The 14,695-nt window shown below is 29.8% G+C and overlaps 1 protein-coding gene across 1 annotated transcript; it reads left to right on the top strand.

Moving 5' to 3' along the window:
* Positions 1-9,626: 9,626 nt before the first annotated feature.
* Positions 9,627-11,364, top strand: LOC140832880 (large ribosomal subunit protein uL29). Its single transcript, XM_073197153.1, has 3 exons — positions 9,627-9,804; positions 9,921-10,213; positions 11,075-11,364. The coding sequence occupies exons 1-3, from the start codon at positions 9,801-9,803 to the stop codon at positions 11,147-11,149; spliced, it is 372 nt and encodes a 123-aa protein (XP_073053254.1). The 5' UTR covers positions 9,627-9,800; the 3' UTR covers positions 11,150-11,364.
* The last annotated feature ends 3,331 nt before the right edge of the window (positions 11,365-14,695 follow it).

The following is a 14,695-nucleotide window of genomic DNA, read 5'->3' as shown; positions in this document are numbered from 1 at the left end:
TAAAGTAATATTGGTGTGATTAACAAAAAATTAATGAGAAAAAGACGAAGATTTTGTACTTATTTAGTCTAAAATTTATAAGATAAGATTAGATTAGATAAAATATATCAAATAAAATCGACTCGTAAGATCGTTTCATATGTTTTTTTTTTGTGACGATTAAAATAGGTTTTTATTGTCCATTAGCACAAAAAATTAAAATTATTATACATTTAAAATTGTTTATTATTATGTTCTATTTCCGATTTTTGGGGGAAAAAAATCATTCTGTAGTTTTCATAATTTATTTCATATTTTCTAACATTTTTTTACTATACCATTAAAAATCAAACAAAATTTTATATTTTTTGTAAACCCTTTTAGTTTTAAGTAATTTATAAAAAAATTCACTAACATTTTGTAATCTTGAGATAAAATATGAATAATATTAAATTTTAAGATTAACTAAAGATTTTTTTTTTCTTTTTTATAATTTATTTTCATATGAAGAGAAATTTGAATTTTTTAAAAAGATAATAACATTTTAGTTGTTGACAGATAAAATGATTTTATTTGAATTTTTTTTAAGGTAAATAAAGATTTTATAATATAAGGAAAGTAACATTAGGGATAATCTTGTTAATAAAAAAATTAAATAGGTAAGATAAATAATATTTTTTAAAATAAAATGTATTATCGTTAAGTGTTTTTGTAACAATACATCTAGAGATTATCTAAAATTTTAAATTTTTTAGAAGATTTTCTACTAACTAATTAGAATAAATATTTAATAAGATAATTTTAGCATCTTTAAATTTACGATATTTCATAGTCACTTAGTATTTAGAATTCAGATAAGATTATAAAAAATCTTATTGTTAGATTTGTATAATATTAGGATAATTTTGTATATTACTAAATTGATCATAATTAAAAATCTAAATATATTGAATAATATAATGAATATGGAAAATAATATGTAGATTATATTTTCAAATTTATAAAAAATTAAATAAAAATTCATCACTATAATTGAAGCACTTGGATTATGAATAATGATAGCGATTAAGGTTCCGTGCCGTGATTGGTATATATATAATCATGAAACGAGTTGACATGATCCATGATTATAATGAATAATAATATTTTTGACATAAAAATTAACATTTTTTCATGACTTAATTCGGATCAGAGATCCGTTTCACAAAGCTGACACGTGAGATCATCTCGCACGAGTTTTTGTTGTCTAATTTGATTGTAATATCTTGTTTCTAATTAGTTATTATAACTCCCATATAAAAGTTCATGGATTATAGTTTATTTTCCACAAATTTTCAGGTTTAGAACAAGATATTGGATTTGAGATTTAATTGTATGATCTCTATATTTTTTTTACTTTTGTAAACATGTGTGCATGTAGCTTGTACCAAACGATATTTTTTTTCCTGATTTGGGAGTCTTCTCAAATATTGTGAAAGTATAATGCCACTAACTCAAATTAGCATGAGCTTGTCCCAAACGATTTAGATTATACCCATATTCCCCCATTTCTTAAACATTATTACAAGAATATAAGTTTAGTGACTCTAAATCTTTAGTAACTCTTAATCGAGACCGGGCCTTAGCCCCTGTGGTCTCACTTAATAGCAATGTTCTAAAAAGCGTAAAGCGCTCTGAAGCGCGGATGTCTAGCTCCAAGCTTTTCAAGTTTAAGCGAGATTATCACAAGCTTAAACGTGAAAAACATTTTTTATTTTTAGTATAATTGTAATTATCTCAAACCAATAAATAAATAAAATAATACATAAAGACAAAAACTTGTATGAGACGGTCTCACAGGTCGTATTTGTGAGACGGGTCTTTTATTTGGGTTATCCATGAAAAGATATTATTTTTTATGCTAAGAGTATTACTTTTTATTATGAATATGGGTAAGGTTGACCCGTCTCACAGATCAAGATCCGTGAGACGGTCTCACATGAAAATCATTCATACATAAATATGATAAATTTAAGTTTGATTCATTAATTCTCATATTTATAAATGCATAAAAATCTCAAAATTTTAATTTTTATTTGTTTTTGCAACTAGATCACATTTAAAATGATAAATATTTGTCAAATCATTTTCAGAGTTGCTTAATCATAATTAAAATTTAAAAATAAACATTTAAATTATAAACCTAATTTATTATTTTAAAATAAAAGACATACCTTCAAAATAAAAAATTTAAAAATAAATAGATGCGATTAATTGTACTTAAGCACACTTAATTAAACGCCTTAATTACGCTTAATTCGGTCCAATTACATTTTAACCGCTTTTTTCCGTTTTTTCTGAAACGTAGTGTTTTTGTCGAATTTCAAACTTAAACTGGCTTCTTAGAACACTGCTTAACACTAGAATAGCTGACAACCCAAGATCAATCTCTTCCTCTTGTATGTACTTAAAAAAACCTCTTAATCTACTAAACATGTTATTCACCCTTTTTCAATCTCTTTTTCTATTCTCGTTTATAGTATAAGATCAAAAAAATATATGGATTATTTTTTTTTTACTTTTAATCTTAATTAATAATTTTTAAAAAAATTATAAAAATGATTCATTGAACTTAAAAAATATACTAAAATAGGATAAAATGCACGTGGATTGCTAGTTTAAATCTATGTTTGGAAAATATAGATAATTGATAAATTAACAAAATGCATTGGTTCCAAGGTTCACTTTGTCAACCCCCCTTTACTAAATAAAGACAATTCAAACCGAAAAAGGGATGCAAACGGGATTGCTTACCTTTTGCAACCACAAGTAAAATCTAAAAATAGTATTTGTTTGGCCCCACCATGACATATTCTGGTATAAATTAACATTTTCAGATCCAAAAAAAAAAAATTAGACAAACTATAGGAAACATTAAATTATGGAACTAAATTAACAGTTGCTTTGTGGGTAAATGAGAAGCTTTGATTTACTTCAAAAATTGTTGTTGTATCATATCTACATCTTAAATGTAATATCAATATGTATTAACCATTGATTTATAGGTTATCTCACATTAAGATCTCAAGTTCGTGACTCGAGTATAACAATCATTTAGCCTAACTGAAAAAATGGTTGTACCTCATTTGGTATAAGATAATATGAGGTAATTTATTCAAAAAACAAATTAAAAATTGTTGCTCCGATTTACTCTTATTTTGCTTAGTTTTCATTATTAGTCCAACTAAGAAATAATAAGATTGAAAGAAAAAATAAGAACACAAGAAATTTTAATATTGTTTGGTTCAACTGATCTATATTCAAGTGCTCACGCCTAGTTATCAAGTAAATCCACTAAATATAAGTAGTTACAGTCATACAAAAACATATTCAAACAAAATATTTCATCTTTTCTAATGACGTTTCTATGACGTATACATTAAGTAGACTTCATTTTTTGAACATCATTCGTCTTCAATATCCGTCAAATCGAACTCCCTTCGATAACATGCGGATTGTTCTCTCACAAGAACGTTACATTCCTCTCTCGATAAATGCTTATGCAACACTAGCAATAGAAAAGCTCTCGCAACATAACGATAAAGCGGCGTTCTTTGAATTTTGTCGACACAAAATGCAACAATGAATGAATATATTCGTCTTGGCTTGTTAATTTCGTACCAACCAACCTGATAATATCACAATATAAATATACTCTCTACCAAATATTGTTATATTTCGATAGCTCACATTCTTCTTCGAAATAATGTCTAAATGAATATAGTGCATAAAAGCAATATGAAACAATCAACAAATTGCTTTGAAGATTTGACAATGAAAACACATCGACCTCTATTTATCATATATGGCCACTCTCGACAATTTTCAAAATAAATATGAACTCTAATATATAAATAACTCGATTATATCAAAGATAGACAAATTTTTGCATATAGTATTCTCATATAAATAAATATTCTATTTTTTTCCTCCATAATATATTCAACAATAAAAAAAATTATAAGAGAAATGTTGCATAGCAAGAATGACCATGCGTGTTTAAAGACAAGCTAATTAATAACTAATTGACCGCGTGAATCGCTATTAATTCTCCTGTAAAGGCTGGGTAATCTTTGCACATTTGAAATAAATTTTTATAATTAATAGTTTATTTTAGTTTGTTATTTTATGGATAATAATTTATGTACTAAACTTTTTGTCCAAATAGAAAATAAAATAAATAACTTGATTAAGGTTTCATAGTAATCTTGGAAAATCATCAGGTAAAAAACAAATATGGATAAAAATTGTATGGAAAATTTGAGATCAAATTAATAAACCAATTTGATTAAGAAAGTTTAAATTTACTTATCAACTTAAAATCAGAATATAAGCAAGTAAGCTAATGAAATTTTTAGGAAAATAAAAAAAAATTCGACAAAATAAAATGGAAGTTAATTCATGTATGATATACTTTTTTAACAATGTTTTTAATAGGAAGCCAAACAAAGTATAATCTATAGTTTAAATTAATAGGGACCGACAAACTTTATCGATACAATTATTTACTGTATTTGACATTTCAACACAATATAATCAATGCTTTTCCAGTTGTTTTTCGAAAAGTCTTATTGTATAACATTTTATACAATTTAAATTTTGGTTGACCCTAAAACAATATGCTATATTCGAAATGTTTGTTCTTTCTGTAATACAGTAAAACTATCGTATTATCTTTGTAACACATACCGAATCATTCCATTTGGATTAAACGAGTTGATCAGGCTGACCAAAATATTGCAACTGTTCATACTCAACTGATCCTTACAGTCAAACTGATGAGCCTTGCTGCAACTTGTTTGCGTAGATAACATCTGATTTAGCCCAACTCATCTGAATTACGACTTGTCACAAATTGAATTTTTAGTTTATTCGTTTTGGCGGCTGATCATTTGTAGTATCGAATATCAACGAAACACTGATAATCTTCAGATTTTCAGTTTCACTAAATTCGATTTTCAGCTTTCATATTGAATTAGCAACTTAATACTTGAGTAAATATATTAGAAACATAATAACAAGTTTTATTATCATCAAAATCAAGATTGTTAAAATTTTTAAACCCAACAAACCTAAAATTTGTATGTTTAATTTATATTTATAATTAGTTTCGTATTTATCAATCAATGTAATGAAGTCATTATCCCAAATAATGTTTTTTTCTAGAAACTCAGAAAAATAATGTAAAACACTCGAATAGTGCGGAAAGAAAAATGTGATGCCGCGCGTGGATGAGACGTGGTCCATTATTCCCACGCTATGTTACCACAACTCTTTCAAGATTTGTTTTATTTTCAAATATTAAATTATTATTTCCAATTAAACTATATTATATAATCATTCTTAAATATCAACTTGTAGTCATATATTGCTATTTTATTTTTAATATAAATGTAGATTGTTATAATTAAATATCGAACTCGATATCTCGTTTTAAATTTGAGACTTAATATTAGATGTATTCGCTCATTTATTACTAATTTTAGTTAGGCAAAAATTTGTGTGATACGGTCTCACGGGTCGTATTTTGTGAGACAGATCTCTTATTTGAGTCATCCATGAAAAAGTATTACTTTTTATACTAAAAATATTATTTTTTGAGTGAGTATCATGTGAGACCGTCTCACGGATTCTAATATGTGAGACGGGTCAATCTTACTCATATTCACAACAAAAAATAATACTCTTAGCATAAAAATAATATTTTTTAATGAATGACCCAAAAAAGATATCTGTCTCACAAATACGACCCGTGAGACTGTCACATACAATTTTTTGTCTTATTTTTTATTGTGAATATCGGTAGGGTAGACCCGTCTCACAGATAAAGATTCGTGAGACCGTCTCGCAAGAAACTTACTCTTGTAGCTATGTGTACTGTACGTTCAATTAATGGTACAAAATAGGATGGAATTAAAACAAATCTTGCTAGGTGTTGGCATCAATTAAATATTTTAAGTTTGTATTTTAATTCGTATAAAAAAGATCTCATCATATTTTCGAAAAAATCAGTAATATTATTTTCTAATATAATATTATTTTCATCTTAAACATTCAAAATTCACTAATACTTTACTCCTCTGCCCAAAATTAAAATTTTCCTTCCAGTCTAAATGTTTGCAGCACTTTCTAGGATTTCAATTGACTTCTTATTTAAAAATATAATATTACTTTTAAGCTTTAAGGCAGACTAGGTCATTTTTTTACGGCATAGTGCTATTTTTCTAGAACGTGACCCATGATATAAAAAAAAAAAAAAGATAACGTTTGTAAGAATTTATTTTAAATGTTTATAAATTTCGAGTTAATGAAATTTTTAAAAGTTGTATGTGAAAACTGAGAAACACTTAAAATAACCTCGTATAAACACTACCTAAGCAAAACTAAAATACTCTCCGAGCTTGATTTTTTGTGATGAGCTAAAATAGAATTCAAAATCCATACCTCCCAACTCCCAACTAACAAAGGTAGATCCAAAATTTCAAATTTCACAAAAAAATTTGTGAAACGGTCTCATGAGTCAATTTTGTGAAACAGATCTTCTATTTTTGTCATCCATTAAAAATATTATTTTTATTGTAAATATGAACATGATTAATCTATCTTACAAATAAAGATCTTTATTCGAATATTTTCGAGATGAAATAACTAAAAACCCATCCGTCGTAGACAACTTATATCTCTAAATTTGACGATAGAATTAGTTATCAAAATCAGGTAGCCCTAAAAAATAGGTAGCTCAATTTCAAAATAAAATAATAAAATATAATTTAACGGTACAAGAATCAAGGTCACTTTGTCAAATGGAAGATTCAGAAGAATGCGCGAGGATGCGTAAACTGGTGTTGGATGCGTGCAAGTAACGATACATTTTATTATTTTAAAATTAATCTTTTTTAATTGTTTAAAAAATAAGTTCTCGTACAAAGAACAAATAAAGAGATAAAAGGAAAAAGGAGTTTAAAAATATTATCTTTATTATATAATATAATAATTATTACTGATAATAATTTAATTAATTTAAAAATACCAAATAGTAATAGTCCACTTATAAATCGAGAAATATCTTATGATTTGTTTTAAATATGTTAATGAATCAGTATTACGTAATGCTGATGGGATGCGCTCGATTAATATTTATATTATTTCATATATTTTAATATAAGTACGGTGTGTCGGTGCCTTTCACCCACCCCCTTTGCATACATAGACAAGTCAAATTGATAACCATTGGTCCAAAACTTTTTTATATATATATTACAAAATTGACTCGTGAGATCGTCTCACAATAATCTTTGTTACATACATATTGTGTGTGTGTATATATATATATATATATATATGTATATGTATTAGAAAGGTAAATAATAAAAAATATTCTTATTTATCAAGAAATTCTCGTACCTATTTCGGGTAATGCCTCTGTCTACAATCGCACAAGGGGAATACATCCCCTTTGGATTGCAGTGTCCCAAGAAAATAATCTGATTCATGAATTTAAGATACTTTTGTCAGAACAACGTTAACTAATTGCCAAAAAACTAATGGAGAAACGTGAAAAATAATAGGGATCATAACAGTTTCGATACAAAACAGAAAGAAAAAAAAATCACTGTTTCATCATCATCATCATGAGTTTTTTTGGTGTTCATCACAAAACTCTCATGAGACTGTCCCACGAGTCTATTTTGTGAGATAGATATTCGACATGATCGACCCACGAAAATGTATTACTTTCTATGTAAAAAAATATGACTTTTAGCTGTAAATATGAATTAGATCGAGCCATCTCACACGACACCTACTAGACGCTCATTGTGGCATATGAATATAATGTATCCACATTTTGTGGCATGTGACCACAAATATTTGTTGTTTTGCTAACATGGGAATGTAAGTGCTGTGCCTAAGCACTAAGGGAAAGGGATGGGTTCTAAGCAACGCCTCATGTGATATGATGTAGCCACATGCAAATACTCCATAAATCTTTGATTTGCTACTTTCAAATTTTTTATCTTGTGCACAATTTGATCATATTCTTTGGTGGGATTACTTATTTGGTGCCTAATAAGGGCCCAAAATCAATATTTTCATATCCTACTATGATACTTGTTTTATTTTTTGGTCATTTTTTGATTTCGTTCTGAAAAAGAGATTTTTTTTATATATGTTACTCTGATTAGAGTTGAAAATATGACGATTCTCAAAACCTATGATTGATCGTAACTACAAAACTTAATTTTTTTACGCCGTGTAATATCTCAAACTTCAAAATTTCAATTATTGTCCCATTAGGAACAAGTAATTATTAATCCCTGATAATCATTTTTCTCAATAGTTGCATAAACTTGCAACTTAATAGAATGGAACCATATCTTAATTATGATACTAGTCATATGATTGACAACTATCACTTGCCATAAAATATAGTACGCGATAATAATACAATTCAAATGTTTTAAACTCATACAACAAATTCAATTATTATATTTCGATTACTCTCCACAAGGAAAACCATTGTACCGAAGCACTAACTAACGACACGGTCCAATTTTTGTGTACAAAAGGTGTTGCAGCTTGCTTTTGTTTTGTACAGCGTAGATAAATGTCAAATTTTAATCATGAATTAAGTCCCCAATTAATTAAATTTTATTAATTTTTTAAGTACAATAACGAAGTCATGAACCATCGAGCTAATATTTTTTCAAAGTGATTCAAAAATTTTAACTAACATAAAATTTGTGAAACTGAACTATTTTAAAAAAATTAAAGTTATGGGAAATAAAGTATTATTTTTGGGGTTTGAGTGAAATAAAAAAATATATGGATTAATTGAAACCCCATCCTTTCCCACAATTACTCTAATGCATGTGACATGCTTCATTTTATCACATCATATTATTACAATTTTTTTTTCTATTTCTTTCATTACACAAGTTCCATATAGTCCATATGTTTCCTCAAACTGATAAAATGTTCTTTTTTAAAGTGGTTTGTTTGTGCCAACCATTTATCAAAATGTTTGGTGGCAGCTTTTAATCTAGGAGGGCTTTACTTATTTTGCACCCTCCTAAAAAATCTTATGTGCTCAGCTATTTTTAACTTTTTAAAAAATGTATAGTGTTGTTCATGTTGAGTAGAACAATCGAAACATAACATTTGAGTTGTTGTATAATTTAAAATATTTGAGTTGCAGAATTACGAATAATTATAACTTTTAGTAATAAGTCAAACGCTCGGTTCTATAATTGGTATCGGAATAAATGTCGCGAGTACGATTTTAATTGATTGCAAATAGTGCAATTATTGAGAGGGTGATTATCGTTGTGCAATAATTGTCTTTGTTGGGTAGAACAATTGAAATGTGACTGTATAATTTAAAAGATTTGAGTTGTACAATTACCACAAACTAGTTTTGGTAAAACGACAAATGTTCGATCATATATATATTTTTTTTCTTGTCTTAAAAGGATATTCGACAGCTGACATCTCTTCTACTTCGTCGATCCAAGAATCTTACACACAATCTTTTTTAGAAAAAGATGATTAAGAAAAAAACGAGGATGAGATGAGTTGAGATGATTGTTTTGGGCCAGAGGATATTTATCGAGTGTTAAAATTTGGGCTTTTGAGAATTCAAGTCTACTGAAATGGTTGAGGCCGTAAAAGCCCAAAATCCAAACGGGTCCGAAAGGTGGTAAATTAGGGTTTTGATAGCAGCGTTTTACTTATTTTCCATCTCCCAGCCAACAGAGGCAGATCGAGAGAACGAAGAGGAGGAAATGGGTACGAAGAGATGCTAAACCTTTCAATTCAACGATAAATTAGCTATTTTGGAAGTAAAAGTTGATTTTGTTTTTGAATAATTATTCCTATGATTTAATATTTGTTATTGGTTTTAGCTCGTATCAAGGTGCACGAGCTTCGGCAGAAGAGCAAGGCGGATCTGTTGGCGCAGCTGAAAGATTTGAAGGCGGAGCTTGCCCTGCTGCGCGTCGCGAAGGTGACTGGAGGCGCTCCGAACAAGCTCTCTAAAATCAAGGTGGTGAGGCTCTCCATTGCGCAGGTGCTGACCGTGATATCGCAGAAGCAGAAGGCTGCTCTGAGGGAAGTATACAAGAACAAAAAGTATTTGCCTCTTGATCTCCGTCCCAAAAAAACACGTGCCATCCGCCGCCGTCTCACCAAGCACCAGGTATTGTAGTGTACTTTAGTTTTTATTTTTGCTCCTCATGTTTTCACTTTTCGGTAATCCTTTTCTGAGCTATAACGATTTGCAATCAAATTGCTTCATTTTGGTAATTGGGATTTTACATTGTTGAAAGATTGGTTGAGTTGTGTGCTGTCTGTAATGGCTGCTGGTTGTTTGCTTCGTGTGATTTATTATGGTCTGCTGAATTTATGATCTATAGCTCGATAAATCCTGAAATGTTACATTATATTGAACATGAATACCTGGATGATCACTAAATTGTTATCTCGTCTCACTAAATTGTAATCTCGTCCCTGTAATCTTGTAACTTTTATTGAGAATCAGTATACTCGTGACTGAACTGATGCAACAATATTCCAACAGAGTGACTGGAACATTGATCTTCATATATTCAGTATTCTGCACATCTCTTACTGACTTTAGTTCGAAATACATTGTAGCTTCGTAATTACATATTCAGTATTCTGCACATCTCTTACTGACTTTTGTTCGAAGATTATACATTGTAGCTTCGTAATTACACTTTGTAAATGTGGCTGATTCATTAACATGGAATCCTTCCATCCTAATGAGCTTGGTATCTGGAACGCATGGAATTAAAAATTACCCTAGACCATTTGAGCGGACTTATGTTAAATTAGAAATTTGAATCCGTCAAAATTCTTTCTTTGGTCCAAACAGTTTCTATATTGTATTAGTTAGTTTTCACTCTATGAACATTTAATGATTCCTGCTATTTTTTAATCCCCAGAATTACTGTTTTTTACCAATAATGTGAAGTTTTCCTCATTTTTCCTTGCTTTAACTTAGATTTTTTTCTTCTCATTTCCTGGCCTTGTACAGGCATCATTAAAGACGGAGAAACAGAAGAAGAAAGAAATGTACTTCCCGATCAGAAAGTATGCAATCAAAGTCTAAGTTAGTTTGTGCTGGAAGCATGTTTGGTATTTTGACAAAGGGTCTTCGAGGATTTCATAGCTCAGTTGAATTGTTGCATTTGCAGTTAGTTAAAGAGATCATAAACTTGAATTTTGGTACCCTTTCCCTGTTATATGATGTTTGACTGTTCCGCCACTGGTTCAATTTTAAATCTATTTTGTCGCGTCTCATAGAAGTTAATATATTTTAAAACATATCTACACATTTCATTCAAATTTGGAACTCAAGTTTGTTCTACTACTGGATATTTGATTCTTAATGAGCACAAGTATGGAGGGACATTTCAGTGCAAATTCTTGGCTTGGAGTCAACCATTCTACAACAGATTCCAGCAAAAAAGAGACCTTCCCTTTAGTAAATAGGTGGCTTCAGATATTGGAGACCTTTTCATTTAGAATTAACATTTCATTTACATTATGTTATATTTCAGAGTTGAGATCTAGTTGTTCTGGAAGGGATATGAGATGTGATCAAGAAGATTCTGTTAAGTACCTTTAACCTGTTACAGCTGCCTGAGCATAAAAACATAACCAGGCAACCATAGCTTGGCTTTCATAATCCCATTTTTGATCTCTTTCTCCTTTAGTTCCTCGAAAGCAACTGGGTCTTAGATTCAAGGCGTCGAATAATATGCCTCCTGTATAATTGATGTCTCCGGGCAAATAAATTTTAGAGATGACTATTTATAAGGTGGCCCTGGCCAGTTACAACTTATAGAGCATGACAACTAATAGAAATAGATGATAAAACTCGCCTAAAACAAAAAGAAGCTAAAACCAGTGATCTAATCTTGTTTATATTCATAGAGATATGTATACCTCCTGCCATGAAGCATTAATATGCGGAAAGGGTTCCTGATTTTGGAATGGAGCCGTGACAGATGACTGTGGACCAGTGAGGTGGACGATGTCGGAATAAAAGAAACGGCCGTTAAACTGAGTCGAGGCTGTTGTTTCTCGCAGTGCCACGTTTGTATCCGTTCATCTTGCTAATTGAGTTGATTTTTGTAAAATATAATAAAATCGACTACATTTTTTACTTCCAAAAATTGATTACATGTCTTGTCACTCCATTCTTTTTGTGACAGAACCCACAGCCGTGACTTTGGGGATATATATCGAACAATAATTTATAAACCACGTTAGCAAGATAAATCTTACTAGACAAACATCATACAATAGACTCATTTGAGAAATTATTAGTAAAATAAATTGCTCGCATACTCCACTAACTAGAACAACTTGTGAACGCCTTCTCCTTCTTCATTTTTTTCAAACTGGTGTTCCCTTGTTAGTTGACCTTTTTTTAGTGCAATGGGTTTCGGATTTTTGCTTTAGCGTAAAAACGAACTCATGCTTCTCTTCTATTGAGAGAGTTTGTCACTGTACCATTAGCAGAGTTGGCTTCATTCCTTGGCATGTGATTCAGGCTAAAATATATTCAAGGTACATGAATCAATGGTTTTGGAGAAAGTGAGGGATTATTGAAGTAGATGCGTAGCAAATTGATCATTTGCTTATTTGGATAGTAGATGACATCATTGTTCACTTATCGAGATAGCTTCAAATATAGCATCAAAATGCCCCTAAAAAAGCATACAAAAATCAATGGGAACTCGATTTGTAACTATGTTCAATTACCTTTGAAAAGTATTTCTTACCTATGATGAATAATGATTACCAAATTGATTTGAGAATAAATTCATTTGACCTGAATACAAGTTTCAAATACAAAATTTAATATATGATAAACATGTAATTCTCTATATTAAGAATTATCATTTTTTTTTTGTTTTAATTAAAAGTTAATAACTTATCACTACATAATTAAAAAAGGTGTATGATTTCAATTTAATTCACATATCAGTGTTCTATTTTCAAACAACAAACCAAACTGTCGAATGATAAAATGTTTATCGTTTTTTGTTTCATTTTTAACAATTTCGAGTTATTTTAATTATTCCTAAAATGAGTAATAGTGCTTTCACCATACTATTTTGCTATTAACGATCCTTTATCATGTCTAGACGTCGAGAATAATTGAGAAAAAGTCTTTCAAGAATCGTCCAAGGCTTCTATTTATAATTTTCAATAGAAAGAGTCCTTCAAACCTTGTATTTTCTTCCAAGAAATCTACAAAAATCGAGCCTTTATAACTTTCAAAATAATTCTGCGTCAAAAATATGGACAATTTTCACATAAAAGGACATGAAACCTGAGCCAGGTCTTTTCCCATTTCGCACATTGTATATAGGCACATTAAAGGGGTCGGTAGGCGCGCATTTTGTTTGCATTTCTTTTCCATTTTATGTCTTTTTCCACACTTCGATCAAACCTAAAAACAATTCAAAATGGTTCGAAATATAAACGGCTTCTATAAGCACGGATGCGGCAAAATAAATCTATGTAGGATTTGTGATCAAAGTATACATTTTTTAATTTCCTCTATAGCTTGTTCAATCCTGAAATGTCCCATTATATTGATTAAGAATACAGGAATGATCACTACATGGTGATGTTTGTCCCTATAATCTTGAGAATCAGCATACTCAAATATCGACTCAACTGATGTAACAATATTCTGACAGTGATCTTCATATACTTGGTATTCTACACAATCTCTTGCTGACATTGTAGCTTTGTGCTTACGCTTTGAAATGTGGCTGATTCAGATTCCAAATGAGCTTTGTTTCTGAAATTCATGTTTTTTTTTTTACTTGTTTGGAGAGACAAAATTCAAGCGAGATTTGTACTTAAGTGTGTCAGAACTATTTGTTTGGTTCAAAAAAATCTATAAACATTTAATGATTCCTACGATTTTTTCATCTCCCAAATTACTGTTTTTACTAATTATAATGTCAAGTTTACCTCATTTTACCTTGCTTAATGCATAACTTTTCCCTTCTAATTTCTTGGCCTTTCACAGGCATTATTAAAGACGGAGAAACATAAAAAGAAAGAGATGTACTTCCCAATCAGAAAATGTGCAATCAAAGTTTAAGTTATTTTCTGTTGGATGAAACATATTTGGTATTTGGACACCCAATCTTCGAGGATTTCACTGTTCAGTTCAATTGAATTGTTGCATTTGCAGTTAGTGAAGAGATCATTAAACTTGAAAATTTGGGTAACTTTTTGTTAAGATTGAGATACTGACCCAAGTCAACCCAAAAAACTTGTTCAAGAGAGGTCCGAACCTCCCAGAAACTTTATCCAACTTATGTTGGACATTTTAACACGCCTTCCTTGTTACATGATGTGTGGCATTCTATTTTATCCATCTTGTTGGAAGGTTGAGGCTGGCTATTACACCTCTGGTTCAATTTTAAACCTATTTGTTGTGTTTCATAGAAGTTCACATATTTTAACACAAGTATGCTCGTCGTTTCGATCAATTTCAGAAATTCTGAATCCATATTTTGTTTTATACTGGATAGTTGACTCGCAATGAGCACAAGCATAGAGGTACATTCCGGTATAAATTCTTGGCCCGGAGGCTAGACATTCTACAACAGATTCCTGCACA

This window comes from Primulina eburnea, chromosome 5 (assembly GCF_022965805.1).
Source record: "Primulina eburnea isolate SZY01 chromosome 5, ASM2296580v1, whole genome shotgun sequence".
NCBI classification, from domain to species: domain Eukaryota; kingdom Viridiplantae; phylum Streptophyta; class Magnoliopsida; order Lamiales; family Gesneriaceae; genus Primulina; species Primulina eburnea.
Note: the sequence above shows the minus strand (reverse complement) of the source record. Positions and strands in the feature narration are given on the sequence as shown.